At 42.2% G+C, this 18577-nt stretch overlaps 1 protein-coding gene across 1 annotated transcript in view; it reads left to right on the top strand.

Annotated features, from left to right (window-relative positions):
* The window catches only part of LOC111223265 (partitioning defective 6 homolog gamma-like), a 32150-nt gene extending 13778 nt beyond the window's left edge, over positions 1-18372 (top strand). The window contains exon 3 of the mRNA XM_022747343.1: positions 16742-18372. Within this exon, the coding sequence (XP_022603064.1) occupies positions 16742-17838 (1097 nt within the window). The 3' untranslated portion in view covers positions 17839-18372. The remainder of the gene's footprint in view (positions 1-16741) is intronic.
* The last annotated feature ends 205 nt before the right edge of the window (positions 18373-18577 follow it).

Genomic DNA, 18577 nt, shown 5'->3' on the forward strand with positions numbered 1-18577 from the left:
AAGCATATCCTTGTAGCGGATGCACACATGATTTCTTGTTCATATGCGTCACAAATCGCAGCTGACACACATGTTCAGTCCTCCTCTCTGTTCCTGAAGCCCAGAAGGGGAGGTCCTGTGTTTTAATTAAACTTGTGAGGGGCTGTTGTGTTTGGCAAAACTATATTGGTGTTTGTGTTTCCTAAGTCCCTGCTTTCATTTTGGTTTACGACCCCAGCTTTGAACTGAGTCCGCGCTCCCCCACAATGAAGTTTCCAGACAGTGTGGGACAGGAGTGTCTGTGTCAGGGCATTCCTCCGATCTGCTTCTCACTTTTTGATAAGCATTTCAGAGATTTATTTTTGCGTGTTCAAAACCCGAAAGTCAACAGAGTCGCCTTTTTGGTTTTGCATGATCACAAGTTGTCGAAAAAGTGTTAAATGTTTTCTCCAATGTTTGACGTGCAAATTTCCTGTAGGACGCAGATGATTTGCAGTTCTTCATTTTGGTAAAAATGAACAATACACACAGCTGCTCTCAATTCAGAAATGCCTCAATACCTTGACAGACCTTCTGTTATGACTGTCTGACTGCTCCGACTCTCAAAAACTCAGTGGCTGAGTTGAAATTGACCTCATCCTGCATCTAAATAAGCCCAGAGACGCAGGCCCCTGGAAATTGTATGCTGGATGTGATGAATATAGCCGGTCCTTCAGGGACAAACAAACAACTTCCTAAGCCACCACCACCACTACAGCCACTCCTCAGCAGCATGAACCTTCAAAGAGAGAAATCAAGCTTGAAATATTTGAGTGCACTATTTCTTTCTGGGCTTGAAAGTGGAATGAGATCCTACGACATGTGTGACCTAGAATTTCCAACAGTGTGCGGGTTTTTCTTTTGTTTGTGTGTTTGTTTGTATGTTGTCATAAGAATAGTGGGCAGGGTTTGTTTTGGGCCAGACAGCAATGTGGACAGTTGTTTATCTATTTACAATAGAATTTTACCTTATTTTGGAGCCCTTCTCCAGCATTTTACATTTGATTTCTATAGAAAATGAACATTAAACAGCAGAAAATGTTTGTATGGTGGTACATTTTCTTATTCTCATGTATAACAGAAAAGTTCTAAAACTTAATCTTAAGATTCTTAATAAAAGGATTAGTTCAGCATTTTGGCATTTTTTACTTTCTAGCTGGGAGTTAGATCAGAAGATTGACACCACTCTCATATCTGTATATGGCTACGGCTAGCAGCTGGTTAGCTTAGCATGAAAAGCTAGCTTGTCTTGTTTTTTGTACACACTAAACAAATGACAGGTGTAGAGGTGCTGGTAGGTGGGTTTTGTTGCGTAAACATGAGACTGGAGTGAATCTTCTCATTTCTCTGCTAGAAAGTGACTAAATGCATTTTCCAAAATGTTGGACTATTCCTTTAAAATTGGGTTTTGCTGTCAGCCCCTCAGACTCAAAGAGTAACAGCTTGTTTTTAGATTCTCCATTTTGCATCGAGAAGGCCTCTCACCAGTTTTATCATATGCGACTATGTAGTCATCCTAACAGACTAGAAAAGCGATGGGCACTTTAGATGTGTTTTGTCACATTAGCTATTTACTCTGTCCGCCTCCATGGAAGTCTTCTTTTGTTCTGTTGGCATTGAAAAATAATTTTGAGAAATATAGGAAGTCATTTGCTGAAGTTTGCATGACACGTTGAGGGGTGAACATACACAGAAAATACCTACTCTAACACACTAAACATCATAAGTTTATGGTAACTAACAGTGAAGGGACGGTTTTTCCTTCAGCCAGGACTGAGACAATACTGAGACTGGTTGAATAAGAGAATGCAGTGGAAAATTCCCAGGCCAAGTTTAGAACCGAGCCACGAGCAAAGTGAGGGAAGAGGGTGAAGATTTGGGGTTAGAGAGAGCGGGGAATATGGACGCTGGGTGGGTGTTAGTGGGTTTTTGAGGGAGGAGTCGCTGGTTTGTGCAGAGACGGCTCGCTGTGGGACTGCTCACTGCAGTTCCTGTTTAATTACAGCTCTACTGAAGGACAAGGCCAGGCACGCTCTGCCAGTGCATCTGAAAACTCACACTAATTCACATATGCTAATGTTATCAACACAAGTTTGAGCGAGGGATTTGTGTCCTTTGAGGATATGCTGGTTTACCTCGCCTCATCAGACCATACAGGGTTGCTAGAAAAGAGTTTCACTGACACACACATGAGAACAAAATGCTGGATCTCTTTTCATTCAGGTTTTTTTTTTTTTTTTCACAAATTTCCCACCATGTCTGAGTCTTCTTTTGGTTTGCTGTCCACACACGCACCATCTCTTCCAGGGTTAGGCTACAGTTTGAAATTCTTCTGGATCTTAAGATCTTTTTTCCTCCTGGTTTTTCGGTGGAAGTTACACTTCAAAAACTTTGGATCATTTCCAAACCGCTCATTTGAATTGTCATCTTCTAAACAATAGCACCACATCCACTTCTTTTTCTGGCCTCGGAGACAGCATGTAACTTTCTGGTATAAGCAAGTTGAGCCCCGAGAGCTAGCTAGCACAACATCAACCTAGCATTGCCTCTGCAAAGGGTTATTTTGAGAGTCCATAATTACAAAGGAGGGACTGACTTTGCTTCTCGACAGCTCATCCGCAGCAAACACACTCACCACTGGCAAGGTTTAGAGCCACCCAGCTTACTTTAGGTTAGCTGTGTCTTGGCTACAAAAAACGAGCTCATACTTACTGCTGGTAGCTCGCCTAATATTTAGTTAATAAACAAATAAATCTATCAGCCCACCTAGTTTATAATTTAAGTGAGGAAATTAACTTCCTACTTTGCTTTGAAAGGAGTGGAGTCTGTTGTGCTTATTGCTGCTGGTACACATGGCGGGCTCATGTGCTATAAATACTATACATTGCAAACGCACACAAACACACTCCTTGTCCCCTGAAACCAATCAGATGTGCTCGGCCTCGTAGCACATGAAGTCATTTATTTTCCCCATTTGATGACCCTGGTCAGAAGTTCACTGTCCCTGAGGCAAGAACCATCCAGAACTAAATCCACTGAGCATGAAAGCGTGGCTGCTACAGGCTGTGTATGTGTGTGTATGAACTCTTGATTGTGTCCTTCTGTCTGCATGTTTGTTTTTTTTTTTTTGTTTTTTTTCTTGTCAGGATCCCTAAAGTGGAGATGCTACGTCACAGACCATGTGTGCACAACACACTGACTAAAATGATTACATGCAGCTTTTCCATGTTCACAATGAACAGATGATCATGCCTTTAGCATTAAAAAGGAATGTTTATGTGTCACAACCCATTTAGTGAATGTTGGATGTGTTTTTTTTCTGGTCTGCTGAGAGGGAGTTGACTGTTTCTTTAGGGTTGTTTACTCTTCTGGTATCCCCTTGCGGCCAAGCCACACTGATGAAATCTGAGGCCATTTTGTTGTTGTTTTTTTTTTTTTTTTTGGGGGGGGGGGCAAAAAAAGGGGGCTGTTATTCATCATATTTTCTGAAAGAACTGAACGTAACCTTTGCTTCTTTTTTACCTCCAGATGATGGTAGTTAAGTGCATTGATTTATGGTGACTAATGCATGTGGGTGTGTGTGTGTGTGTGTGCGTGTGCGTGTGTGTGTGTGCGCACGCACTCGAGGAATTAAAAGAACAATTACAGCCAGCTAAAAGTATAGCCATATATAGGTCATGAGGCTAAAACAATGAGACAAGCTGTCATGCCCCTCACCAGTCTGAGAATTCTTCAGCCATAACATGCACTGCAGTGCTTTGATTGGCTAGAGTAAAGCCAGAAGTGTTTATGATTGGCTTTCACAAATCACCAGACGTGGCAATGAGCCTGACAGTAGCCACCGCAAACTTCATTTAACATCAAAGTAAATCACAAAGCGGATCTAAAGCTGGTGTCTTATTTGTGGTTTGTTCATGGTGTAATTGACTGATCTTGGAAGAGTGTCTGCAGTTTTCATTTGGTCATTGGATATTTGGCTTTAATGGTTTACTTTGCTTTACTATAGAGCCAGTCTGTCTTAAGTGATCAGTTGAATGATTCAGAGCTACACTTTGTTCCTCAGCTGCTTTTTGCATAACATTTTCATTAATACATCTGTGATTCAGGATAAGCTCACTGTGTTAATGCCAAAGGAAATTGGGCAATAGTTCTTTGATATACAATATTCCAGAGGGTGTCTCTTCACTGTGTCCTCATGTACAGTAAATGTTCTCGAGAAGAGGGGTGAGGAGGCCTCAAAGTGAGTAATTCTGATTTTATTACAACAACAAAAAAAAAACCCCTACTGCATACCTTTCAGTAATAGTCACATAAAGGTGGATTTGTCTGGTTTACTCTCTGCCACTGAGCTCATTTTAAATGGATGCTGCACTGGTACATTCATTAATAAACCATCATAAATAACATTTTTAGAAAGCCTTCCTATTCAGTAAAATATGCTGTCTTACAAACTCCTGAACTGGCTCACAAATGTCTCACAGAAATAGACAGACACACCGTGAGAAGACGCTGCCCCCCACCACCACCACCTCCCCACCTCACCCCTACCCCCACCTCCCCCGAGTTGGTGGTTGAATCAGGCCAACTCAGCAGTTCAGGATGGGAGAGGAAGGAAAAGAATGGAGGAGGGGAGGAATGAGCCCTGACTCTTGTGCTGATATGAATTGTGTCCCAGAGACTCGCTGAAACAATGGACACTGACAGCTCATGTGGAAATTCTCCCACAGATAGTTTTGATATTGTGTGTGTGTGTGTGTGCGTGTTTGTGTGCGCGTGTGTGTGTGTTTGTGTGTGAGAGAGAGAGAGTAGTGATATGGCTGCAGCGATGAAGGAAAACACAAATGGAGTCAGTGGAGCAAAGCAGGAGCAGGAAGAACCAAGGATCTGTGTCACCACACACAGGAAGTGTTGTGTTATGCTGTGTGGTTGTGTAAGACAGGGTGTTGGTATTTTCAGGTGCAGGGGAGGATGGGACTGAGGCCTGTCCGAGCTTGCAAAGGATTTGCCCAATCACAACCGGGGAATGGGGGGCCCTCACCTGGAGGCCGGAAAGGGGCTTTTCATTGACCCTTGTTCATGACTGAATAGAGGTCAGTGAGGGAGCCTGCGCTAATGGCAGGATCCAACACATACCAGTGCAAATCTCATGCTGGATCCCCTTCAAAGGATTAAGAATGCAAATGTCAAACTGGATCAACAACCAAAGTGAACAAGAAGCCCATATTCAGCCAAGACTATCACACCGATCTGTTGCAAAACAATGCACATTCGTGTGTGTCTGTGTGTGTGTGTCTTTGTCTGTGTCTGTGTGTGTGCGAGAGAGAGAGTGACTGTGTATTTGTCTTCGTCTGCTTGGATAAGGATAAAAAATGATCTCACTCGCATTCGGAGACAACATTTTCTCTGGCCACTTATAAGTCGAGTTGTATCGTGAGGGGTTATTTTTCTTGCCCATGGTGTGAATGAGCTGAATGTCTCCAGAGGCAGCTTCATAACAAAGGATCACTTTTCCTGTGGGCTGATGTAAGAGCTTCTCAGCAAGACCTCTTCTGTGAAGACAGAGAGTCTCTCCCTTTCTCAGTCTGTCTCTCTCTCTCTCTCTCTCTCTCTCTCTTTCTCTTTCTCTCTCTCTCTTTCTCTTTCTCTTTCTCTCTCTCTCTTTCTCTTTCTCTCTCTGTTCCCCCTTAAACCAGCAGTTTACCACAAATTGTGGTAAACTGGGGTTAGGGTTAGGGTTGTGGCAACTGAAATTGTCTCACAGGCAGCATGATGAGTTTTTACTCTTTTCACCTGTTTACAGAAGGAAATTTGTCTATTTTCGAGTCTGTATTTGTCTGCTTCCTCGATTGTCTCATTTCCTTACCTATCTGCTTGAATGTCACATCCTCCAGCAATTCTTTGTCTGTTTGCAGAGAGAGAGAGAGAGGGAGAGAAAGAGAGAGAGAGAGTGAGCCCCCATAATCCTCCTAGTCTGCTTGTTGTCTGTCACCTGCAGCTGATAAAAGGTTAGAGATTGACTCTAGTTCAGGTCAGTGCCAAAGAGGTTAAGAAGGACAAAGGGGTAGTAGTAGAGGAAATGAGACCAGGACCTAACTATAGCTGCTCTAATCGGGTGGGGTCATCTTTTACTGCCACAGGTCCCGGGTCTCTGTCCAGCTAAGGGGACTGGAATGGATCCGAGCATACTCATTAGCTCAAATGATAAGTTGTAATCACCACAGGAGAAAGTATTTTTGGATATCAGTAGACCGTGTAAAAGATTTGTGTCACTAGCTTAAATGACAGGTATGTTTTGGTGTTTTATTCACTGATATTAAATTGGTTAGATTGTTGTTGACATCTATGAGTTAGTCCAATTTGGTGCAGATCCAAATAATAATCCGTATTTGGTGGAAGAAAATGTTATGTCAGGTATGCGCTCTACTGAGCCATTCTACTTGTCGGTGCAAGGGATGAAAATAGGTCTTCCATTATTTTTGTAAATTAGCTTTGAAGCATACAAATTGCTTTTGGAATTAGTTTCTATGACTTTTCTATGACATTGTTCCTATAATTATTATTTGCTGCTTGTTAATTTATTGCATATAATGCTAGTGCAGGTGCTGGTGTTGTCTTTCTATTTGTGTCCGTTTAGGCCAAATGATCCTCTGGTCTATTAAAATCTGCTCTCTTTTTTAAAGAACTAAAATATGCATGTTTTCCACTCTTCTATTTCGGGAGTGAAGACCTCTAGATAGCAGAAGGGATTGGTCTCTAAAGGACACAAAACAAACTCATGCCAGAAACCAGAAAGCCCATAAAGTCAACTCATTTATGCTTTTAAGTTTATTAGAAATATATACTGTTGTAATACAACTACAGCATTTAGATGTGTCACTTCCTACATTTGGCTTCCAAATATAGATGAGACTGTTCTCATGTTAGACGGCTAAATACACAGACTTAAGGTATGTTATTGCAGGTTTCAGTGGTTTATACAGAATAGTAATGTTTCACTTCACCCACCCATCCACAGCAACCACTGCATCCTCTTTACATGTGGGTTTATTATTCTTAGCTCTCCCTAATCCCCCTAACCTGTTTGCAACTATTTAAATAACATGAATAATTTCAACACTACTACAACATTAGACGGGTTTATTCATTTTCTTATAAAACTATCTCAACAAGCTACTGCAAATGAACCGTTGTTCCCTTTCTTTCGCTCCTGAAGTGGGCCCGCATGAATAATATTCACACAGGACTCATAAATATTGTTCTCTTCATTAAACAATGTGAAGCAAATCCAACTTAGGGCAAATCTTTTCAGCCTGGGGCTCATTAAACATTATTTGATGGTCGAAGAGGCTGAAGGCGGCTAAGCTCGCGCTCTGGTTTGTGAGTGTTGGAGAGGAACCGAGAGTTTATACAGCAACTGTTATTATGTTATGTTGTTATCTGAATGTCTTTCTCATAGTAGTATTGGCTTGTGTATAAGAGAAGAGGAATATTGGAAGAAAAATTGTCTATCAGGAAACAATATCTCATGTTTCCTCTTAGTTTTAGGGTCATTTAGAGTCATTCTGTCTGTGTTATCCTTAAGTCTGTTCTCGCTCACACGCACCCACTTAATCACTCACATGGACTCTCATACAAACAGAAGGCCAGACAGGTGGCAAGGACTTTAGTCCAAGTCTGCTGCTGTGACTTGTGTCACCACTACACTGCCAGAATCTATTTCCCCTTACCCCGTCGTTGCCAGAATGCCTGTGAAATGTATTATTTGTCATATGATTGCGGGACTTGTGTGTGTTTTTTAATGTTTATACTTGAGTCTGATCGTTCATTGTTCTCTTTGAAATGAAGAAATCTGCCCCCTGTTTATGGCCCAGTATATCTTTTCTTAAGAAAAGAGTCCAAGATTTCCATTAACTTTGTATTCCACAGTGACATTTATTTATATCTTTGCATGGGTAGTGAGCAGTAAAGGCAGCGCGGGTACCTGTGGGCCAGATGGCAGTGGAGACTTTGTGGAACTTAAATCAACAGCATGTGTTTTCTTGGTTGGAAACATCAGCAGAGAGGCAGCTGGATTAAAACTAGAAGCAGTAGTAGAAGGAGGAGGTGGAGGCAGGAAGGTTTGAACCCCCACCGGCACTTTTTTTTTTTTTTCCTTGAAGGGGGGGGGGGGGGGGGGGGGGGGGCTTGATGGAGTGTAGATTGTTCCTTTTGAGGAATGCAAGACCTGTCTACTCCATCGCTCTCCTCTTACTTCCTCTTTGATGTTTCACCCTCCTCTCCTCTGTTATGTGTCAGCCCCCTCATATACACACACACACACACACGCAGGTTAATCTCCTTATGTACGCACATGCACTCTCCTACTCCCTTCTTCTTTAAATACTCTTCTCTTGGTCTTAACCTCTGTTCCCCATGTGATTTGGCCCAGCATCTGCATGTGTGTGAATAAAGTTGCTGGTGCTGTGTGGGGTCTGGTGCGCGCACGTGCATGCGTATGCATATGTGTGTTATGGGGGGGGGGTGATACCTGTAGCGAATCTTAAACCTGTGACTCTCCCCACCCAACCCCACCACATAGACTAAGCCAGAACGGAGCAGACAAGGCAGCTCCATTTAACTTGTCCCAGATGTGCAGCTCGGCCCCTATGTGCCGCAGTAACTGTGAGAGAAATGAGTGCAGGGAGTGCATGCAAAGTGATACCCAGCACACATACAGTATGTATGAGTCTCATACTCTCTACAGTTTTTTTTTTTTTTTTTTTTTTTTTTTTTAATCTACCTGAAGCATAATGCTAATACAAAGCCTCCAAGACTTTTTTTTTTTTCTACCACCTCTTTCTGGAATGAGCAGGTCCACAGTTCACATAAAAGTGAAAGCAGTTGTTGCTTGTGTGTATGTGTTCACTCCTGTGCGCAGTGGTGTAAGAAATATTCCGATTATGATTAGTAATACCACAATGTAAAATACTCCATTCCATGTAAAAGTTCTGCATTGAAAAATGTGTAAAACCAAATCAGTATTACAAGCAAAATGTATGTAAAATATCAAAAGTAAAAGTATGCACAGTGGCTTCTTTTCAGTGAAGCTGGCATGTAGTGAATAAAAATGTTGAAATACAAGTATAAACTAGCATAAAATTGAAATACACAAGTAAGGTACAAATACCTTTTTAAATTGTGCTCAAGTGCAGTACTTGACTAAATGTACTTCATTACTTTGCACCTAGCATTTCAGAGCATGCATAAGATCACAGAAACTTCCAGTAAGTTCAAATCCAGACCTTCAGAGCAGCTGTCGATTATAACCACGTATGTTTATCGAGCTTCTCCAAATTTCCACCCGGGCGCTGCCTCAACCACCCCTACAAGAATGCGAAATATGTTTGCATGTTTAAAAAAAAAAGTTCTTCTTTATTCTGTCTGGATTCTTTTTCCATGTTAGTGTTAGCTGAACGTCTTGGCAGCAGTCAGCCCCTAAACACACAGATAGACTTCCCGGCTGTCTCCAATGGGGAAGGAGAGGAGACGTCCAAGAATACTGATTGTTTTGGTTCATTCAATACATTCATATGCGTACGTCTCATTGGAAGGGGCTCCACATGCATTTTATTTTGACAAAGGTGAAAACTTGACCTGGCAACTGCAAACGGAACTGCATTAGAAGAGAAAAGCCTTTCTTTTTTTTTCTTTTTTTTATTCACTGCAGTTCTGTTACATGGGAAAGAGATGTAGAAAAGTGCTGTTCAGCTCATTTTTCTGTATTTGGATTCGTTTTATGAAACCACTGGAGAGTCATCGTGAAAACCAGCTATTTCTGAACCCCACACTATGAGGAGGAAAGCGACACAAAGCGCTCTGCATTTCATTAAATCTTGTCTTTTATAATGCAAACACTACCAAAAGAAAAAATGCAAATGGTCAGTAAAGGAGAAAAATGTTTCAGTGGACACATATGCCTACTATACAGCATTGTACTGGGCTGCCTCGCTTCGTCCTGCATGGCTCTGCTCTGTCATGAGCTGTTTCATCCCGTTCTACTTCATGCTATATTGCTATAAGTGAGGAGGTTCCAGCTGTGTGTGCGTGTGTATGTGTCTATATGTGGGGCCCAGGAATGAAGCTCACTGCTGCAGCATCCAGTGACCTAATGCAAAAGGCAGCAGGGTCTAGCACTATTCACTATTTTTTCTCTCTCTCTCTCTCTCTCTCTCGTCTGCTTTGAGTCGGTTCTCTCGTTCTTCTCATCTCTCTCTACATCTTCTCTCTCCAGTGATTATGGTCTCTCCTGTCACTAAGCACTTTGTCACGCTTGGCCGAAGACCATGATGGGGGCTGGGAGGGGGGGTTGTTGGGGTGCAGGAATGTCACTTGCATAGATGGACTGTAGCTGGATATGCTGTAGACATAGCAACAGGCCAGAGGTGGCTGTCGTTAGAGCATACAGTAGTGAACTGATGAATATAGTGTCAACCTCTCATGCCCTTTTTATCAGCTCTGTGACATGACGTTTTTTACATTAGCTCCTGTTTTTAAATGGTTTATTAGTAGAAGTAGAAGCTTAATAATACTTAAAGAAATGGTTCAACATTTTGGGAAATTCTACCCAAGAGTCAGACAAGAAGATGAAGGCACTTTCATGTCTGTATGCTAAGCTAAGTTAAGTTTCCCTTAATTTGGGGGTTGCATAGTTTTCACTGCGACAGTGACGATAGGCCGATCTGTGCTCAAGATGCTAAGTCTAGCATGTGGCGTATAATTAGAATTTCATGCATGCTTCATATAGCTCAATGCCCAACTGTAATGCAGAGTTCTTTGCATGGCCTGATGTCATTGCTTCTGTGAAGCAGTCTGAAAGGATTGTGTGTTTGTGAAGTTACTCAGCTGGACTGTGAGTGTCTGGGTCATATCACTGGATAAAAATATCATTACCAGAGGGGTCGCACCCCTGAGGGGCCACCGCTAAAGCTGTTAGCAGGGTGTTGATGTTGCTGCCTCTAACCCAACTCTCGCATGCACATACCAACAAGGCTTTTCACAGATAAAGTTATGTTTTAAAAAATCAGCAATAATTGAACACAAGCCTTCTGATTAACAATATAGCACTTGTTAGCGCTTTCAATGGCTAATTGTCATGTTCCTTTTTTAAATATTTTTTTACAGCTGCTTTGACAGTGACTCATCCAATCAGAGGTCAGGGTCGGAGCTTTGTGTGAAGACACATTCAACATGTACTGGCCACTAACCACAAAGACTTCCATTCATGTACATTAACATTGCATAACATAATACTACAGACACAGCACTGACAAATCATACAAATCAATATGAATTCTGGTTTTAGCTCCAGCAGCTGCTTGCGTTTCTCCTCGTGATGTTCCCTCTGCCAACACTGGTGTACCAAAAATACTTATTGTCCCAACTTTCACAAAGCTCCGTGTGAAATATCACAGATGAAGCCGGCCCCACTCACCTCTTCAAACATCATTAGTCTGAACGTCTGTGTTGTTATTATGGTGCCGCTTAGTAGTCTCATACCAGTCATGCTGTGGTGTGGAGTATTCACTTATGTGAAGCCAGGAGCTAACGTTTGTGTTTGTAACAGTCTACCTTTTCATGTCAGTGCTCACATAGTGGCATGCACACACACACACACACACACACACACACACACACACACACACACAATACAAATTCCCTGTTGATAAATATTATGGTACTGTTTGTGTATTACACACGTTGCATCACACATGTAATTAAGCATAAAAAGGATTTGAGGCACAGTGTAAAAATGGAAGTGTTTTTGTTTTGGTTCATTTCCATCGTCTTTCTTAGTCTGTGTTTACAGTTTTGTCGAGTCAGTAGTGAATGTAAGAAGACGTGCCAGGAACAAGTGTGCAGAGCCCTTAATGGCTGATCATAAAACTCTTTAGATTCCTGACTTTTTATGGGAAATGGTGGAAAGCAGTAGGACTTTAAAGGGCCTTCTTTTCACAGCTTTGGTTAACTAGAGGTGGGCTTCAGTGGAACAAAGACTATTTTTCCACTTTTTCCTCTGCTTTGCAAGCTTGAAAACAGCATGGGGCATTCAACAGCAACTGAGAATCACAAAGAAACTAGTTTTCTCCTCTCTGAATGCACCAGGATCACACGAAACTCTGCACATTATTTTTTAAATAATTGTCGATGATCTCAGTTTTCATTAAAGTTAGCACTTAGTGTGGCTGTGAAGAAGATTAGAAATATGCCAATGATCATATGACTTGAACAATATCCTGGCAAGCTTAAATTACCTGGTTGCTTCGGTTCAAAGCAGCCTGTGCCTGTCTTGTGAATGTATGCAGGTCTTCAACCTGTTGGGAGATATCTCCAACTACATCTACCCCCACATTCCTCGAATTTCATGCGCGCACACACACACACACACACACACACACACACACACACACACACACACACACAAATACACACATACTGCAACACTCTTCAGCAGGGAGTAGAATGTAGAGACACCAAGAAGCCGTCTTTTCACCTCCGACCTCTTTCCCCTGACCTTCCGTGGGTTATGGATTGGAGCCACGTTAGGTGGTGTTTTCTGGTGTCATGGGGTTTCAGCTTCAGTCCAGCTCAAGTATGGAAAACATGGCAATGTTGAAATCCCACTGTCAATTTCTGACCCTCTTTCTTTATCCACCAAGCTGTGTCAGAGCTCTCACATTACCCTCACCGATACTCTTTACCACAGATGTTAAATGTTATTTAAGTGAATGAATGTTTTTCCGTCCCTGTCAGCATTTAGCCTCACTATTAGCTGGATTTTTAGTGGAATTCCCTGACCTTAAGTTTCGAACAAACTGAGGTTTAGGGTAAATGCAAACAGCTGGTTTGAGCATGCACACTATATGCACAGTAGGTGTTCCTAGGTTGTGTATCACCTAAACTCACGTTTTATATTCCATCACTGGTCACTAAATTACATTTGGTAATTAATAACAGTGTGGAAAAAATGGAGTAACGGCTAATTGAAACAGCAAGTTTTTCTAATAGGCTTTTGTTCTGAGGTGCTGTTGAGCCTGCAGATGCCTGGCAGTGACCCGACAGGCTTTGATCAACGGGTTCACATTGGCTTACCCATAATGCTTCAGTGTAGCTGGGATTAGGGTTGTCAGAAGTTGTTACGATAACCTTTGTGTGATCGGCTGGAACATGCTCACTTAGTCTAGCCCTGCGCCACAGACCGTGTGTGTGTGTGTGTGTCCCAAACTTGGCACGGCTGAGCTAGGTCTAGAAAGCTTAGACACCTGATAGTTAATTCTTAGCTTCTTTGAAGTAATTAGTGATCTTTATAAAATTGGATTTGGTTTCATTTGCATCTTAAATAACAGAGTAATTTTCTTGCATTATAGGATAATGCAAAATGTGCACCAGTAACAGAGAACATAATGTGCAACTTTGCAATGGAAAAAAACCCTTTTCAGGTTGATGAATGCCCAGCCCTGCAGACAGACATAGACAGACAGGGTTTTGCTGCCACAGCCTGGTTCTATGACTCGACATTTTAATTTGTTTGGCATCTCTAAATACTGTAATCCCATGATGCTCCAGTGGTTTTACTGACCAAGGGAATATGCAGTAGCTTCAGTTGTTATAGAAGGCATACTGCACATAATGGCTGCAAATAATTATTTTCATCATCAGTTCATCTTAACTGATCAATCATTTGGGGGAAAAAAGGCCAATCACAATTACCTAGAGCCCAAGGTGACATCTTCAACCACCAAAAACCACCAAAGATGTTCGATTAACCATTATTAAAGACAAAGAAAAGCAACACATTCTCACATTTGGAGGAAGTGAATGTTTGACATTTTTAATTGAAATTGGATTCAAATGATTCATTGATTACCAAAATAGTTGTTGATTAATTTTATCTTTTGAATATTTGATTCACTAATTGTTTAGCTCTTGTGCACTTCAAGGTAATATGTGTAGTATCACGCTCCCCTGAAATATGAGATGACTTCAGGGTTTTCTGGACGTGAACCTGCTCCACCTGAGGTTATTGTCGTCTGAAAGCCTTCCTTCTTTCTTACTTGGCTCGCATTCACATTCTTCCGCAAAATATGTGGCATTAATTATATAGATAGGTTTACATAGACTCTTTAAGATATATTTATTCTGGTGGATTGTAACAAATATGTGTCCTTATTTAGCCAATGCTCAACTTTACTTCAATCTTGCCTCTTCAGCTGTTGCCCTAAGATATATCAAATGCACCACCATCCACATCTTTGCATCTGTAGCTTTCTTTCAACAAATTACAGCAGCATGGGCTTCTTATGGGATTTTGCAAAACAGCTGTGAGACATTACACACAGAAAGCATAATTATAGTTGTATCCATAGGATTTCTGACTGAAAGATCGTCTGTTCTACTAAAGATACTGGTGATGTGGTGGGCTGTGTGGTGTGCCGTTGGTTTCAGTGAGGTGAGGGTGTGGAAGGAGGAGGGTGTTGCACCATAGACCTTTAATGAGACTTTCCCTTCCAATATGGTTCCCATCAGGCAGACTTGCACTTGTGGCTGAAATTCCAGCGCTGCAGCAAAAAGCCTTGTCTGGATTCAATCAAATCAACTTCTGCCACGACATGCATAGAAAACTAAGAATACCATGCACTATAAGTTTGATGATACTCAGACGCTTTTGCAAAAAAAACATAAAGAATTGTTTAAAAAAAAAAAAAAAAAGATTTTAAAGCAGCAAAAGTTGATAAGAGGCATTTTCAAAGCCATTTCTTTATCAGGTATTATGTGTTTTTGGCACAGCAGTTTGGCTCGAGTCTGTGAGCACTTGACAACATTATTTCATGCTGTTCCAAGAGACGTCAATCTACTATTTCACTAACACTCATTTATCATTCTTGTTTTTGTCATGTTCCTCATTTTCCTCAATTTAGTCATTGCCAGATCCGTATGTGCACTGTGGTCGGTGTCACTGCCAACCCCCACAAGCTGCTTCTTTTCACCTGACGGCGACATTGAAGCACATACCAAAATTCACACCATTTCCCCCAGATTCACTCCATTTCTTCTCTAACGCTGTAACAAAACATGCTCCTGCTTAGTCAACATTCTGCTCAGGACGGGCAAGAGGAGGTATTGGAGGAAGACATTTATTATTGAGTCAGCATTGCATAGGGAGTTGTATGGCAGACGTCCGCACTCCTCCGAGGCTGGGGGGACGACTGGCCAGCTGGCTCTGCTCAGAGACTCCGTGTTTGTTTTAGTGTTCTCTCCTTCCACAGTGTACTTTGAAGATGGGACCCTAAATTACAGTGTGCTCACCCATAGACACCCCCCCCCCACACACACACACACACACACACACACACACACACAATAATTTTATAAAGCAGGTGTCCCACACAGTAGGGCAAAGATGACTCATCGCTGTTACCATGGAAGTGCAGGATGCTCCCGCCTGGGGACCCTCACTTCCTGTCACATCAGGCTTTGCTGTGTCCAGATTTCCTGTCTGCCTGAGAAGGGAAGATTAGAGAGCTATCAAGTTTTTTTGTGTGTATTTTTTTTTTTGTTGTTTGTTTTTAACAAGGAGCACACATATGTGACTGTTACTTTGCCAGAAACACAACTCAATTAGCACATTTAGTCAGGTTTTCTTAGGTGACATCTTATTTCACCTTACTTCATTCCACTCTTCGCTAAGCCTCAATCCACCCTCCTTTATTTTATCTGAGCGAGTGCATGAGCATGTTTGTCAGCGGATATGTTGTTATGAAGAAGTCTCTCTCTTACTGCGAGGGTGATCTAGTCCTCCCATGAAGGTTTTCATTGTTTCACTGATTGCTCTAAATCTCTGGTTGGAAACATCATGCTTTAACTGAGATTACCACACTGATCTTCCCTCACAGCTCATTCTTTCCACAATGTATTGTCTTGTCTTCTTTTGAGTTCACTCTCAGGTTAAGCTAGAGGAGCGCTGAATACTTTTTCCAGTAGTATAACTGAAAGAACAATCGGTATTTCTCTATCTGTCAAGTTTTGTTTGTACTGAGGATAGTACATATATGTGCCTTTGTATCTGAGTGCAGAAATGCACACTGGGAATCCCTACAGCTGCCTGGTAGCAGAAGGGTGGGTCACCTCTGTCAGCACAGACAGGAATGCTCTGCACACTCAGCATTTTATCCCAACATGCACACACACAGGGCGTCTCAGTAGTAGGAGTATGTGAATATAGTTGACATGCTCACATGTCATTTTTCATACATAGTTGGACTCATCATTCTAAAAGGGACACAGTTAAGCACTAAACCAGCAACTACTCAAGTCTTGTTTATGGCTCCAGTAATAAAAACTGTGTTAATGTCACATGTGGAATAAAATCTGTTTAAATGATTAACAGGTCTCTTGCAGGAAAATTCTTTTCAAGCACATCTGTGCATAGTTTGAAGAAAGGTTCTCGAGCCTGAGAGGCAGGTGGTTTGATTTAAAGGTGTGTTCATGAGTACAGGTTTTGTAGTTCTAGTATGGAAACTTTTCTGTTGTCAGTTTATTTTAACTTTCCATATCCTACTCTCTCAAACTACTCGGGTATTAGGGTTAGACTAGAAAGACTGTTTTCAACCTGTGCTGCATATTAATAATAATGAAACCTGTGCACTCATTGCTTTCTGTTTCTCTGTCTCCTTTCGTTTCTTTGCAGAGGAGGCCGACTATGCTAACTTTGGCATGAACACAATAACACGCAAGAAGAAGGCAGTGGTCGCACTGCGCAACAACGACGTCAACCGCAAGCGGCCACAGATCCGCATTGGCATGCCTCAGGACTTCCGCCCCGTCTCCTCCATCATTGACGTGGATATCTTACCTGAATCTCACCGTCGTGTCCGTCTGTATCGTCACGGCTCAGACAAACCCTTGGGTTTTTACATCCGAGATGGAACCAGCGTACGGGTGACACCACATGGGCTGGAGAAAGTCCCCGGCATCTTCATATCCCGGCTGGTGCCTGGAGGGTTGGCAGAAAGCACCGGACTGCTGGCAGTTAACGATGAGGTCCTGGAGGTAAACGGCATCGAAGTGACTGGAAAGTCCTTGGATCAGGTAACCGATATGATGATCGCCAACAGCCACAACCTGATCGTGACGGTCAAGCCGGTGAACCAGCGCAACAACGTGGTCCGCAGCAGCAGGATCTCAGGCAGCTCAGGTCAGTCATCTGATAGCAGCGGATCGACTGGTTACCCAAGTTTGTCTGTGGCCTCAGTGGGAGTGATGTCCTCTGGAGCACATGGGTACCAAGACGACCTGGAGAGTGACGAAGAGGCAGATATCGTCATTGAAAACAGCCTCAAGCGGCCGTCTCAGAGGTCCAATGCTTCCCTGGCGTCCAGTGTTTCTCGCACACATCAGCAGCCACCAACAACATTGTCAGGCCCGGCAGCACCTCCCAGCCCCCCCACACGTCCTTCATCGGTAGTCTCAACTGCCTCCTTCCACACCCAGCCGAGCCTTAACGGAGGGTCCCACCACCACCACCAACACCACCAACACCACCACCACCAACAACAACACAGCAGCCTCAGCTACCAGCTCCACAGAGACCTGAACCTTCAGCACCAACAGTCCCAGCACAGTCACCACCACGTACAGCCTCCGCATCACAGTAGTAACCCAGCCCTCCGCCACAGCAACGGCAGCCTGCACAAAATCCTCAGCTCTCTGAAAACGGACCCACGAAACAGTCTTGCGCTGCCCAGGGGAGGGGTGGAGGAGGATGGCACCGTCATTACCCTATAATACTGATAAACACACACTCAGAGACATAAACATCCCAAACTGCTCAGAGACTTAAACTGGAACAGCAGGCCGGATACATATGAGCGCAAGTGAGTTTTGTCAGATACTAATTTTGTAACTTCTGTTTGTTTTTTTTACAAGATAATTGATAAGAAGAAGTTACAAAACCAGGAAACAAGGAAAATGTATTGTATATATTTCTTGTATTTTTAAAGTTGTTTTTGTCTTACATGAAAAGATTTGTACGTATGTATGTAATAAGCATCAGAACAAATAACTGTTTTTAGGCGAGTCCACTGTATCCTAGAGTTCTGAATGTGCCTACAGCCGATATCTTCTGTTAGTGACCACTTTTATTAAGATCCTTTCATTCTTATTACTGGGACCAACTTGGGGTTGCTTATGGATGTTTTTAAAGAGTAAATCTATATTTCTTATATTCTGATAAATGCTGTGTAGAGTATGATTTTTTTTTAATAGTTCTTTTATGCATTGATGATTGTGATCAAAACCTTGTATCTGTTCCAATAAATTATTCTGTCTCACAACTTTGCAAACAAGACATGTGATGATTTGGTCCACCATATAGGGGCTACACGTAGATGGGTTTTGTTACTGTATATGTCCACATTTTAGTTTTTTACAACAGAAAATAGTCAGTGATGTATCATGACTTGTAAAGGACACTTGAGTCAAAAAATATTCTATTTATCTCAGTTTATTCTCAATTCAGTTCCCC

The sequence above is a fragment of the Seriola dumerili genome, unplaced genomic scaffold (assembly GCF_002260705.1).
Source record: "Seriola dumerili isolate Sdu_G_001 unplaced genomic scaffold, Sdu_1.0 BDQW01000110.1, whole genome shotgun sequence".
NCBI classification, from domain to species: Eukaryota; Metazoa; Chordata; class Actinopteri; order Carangiformes; family Carangidae; genus Seriola; species Seriola dumerili.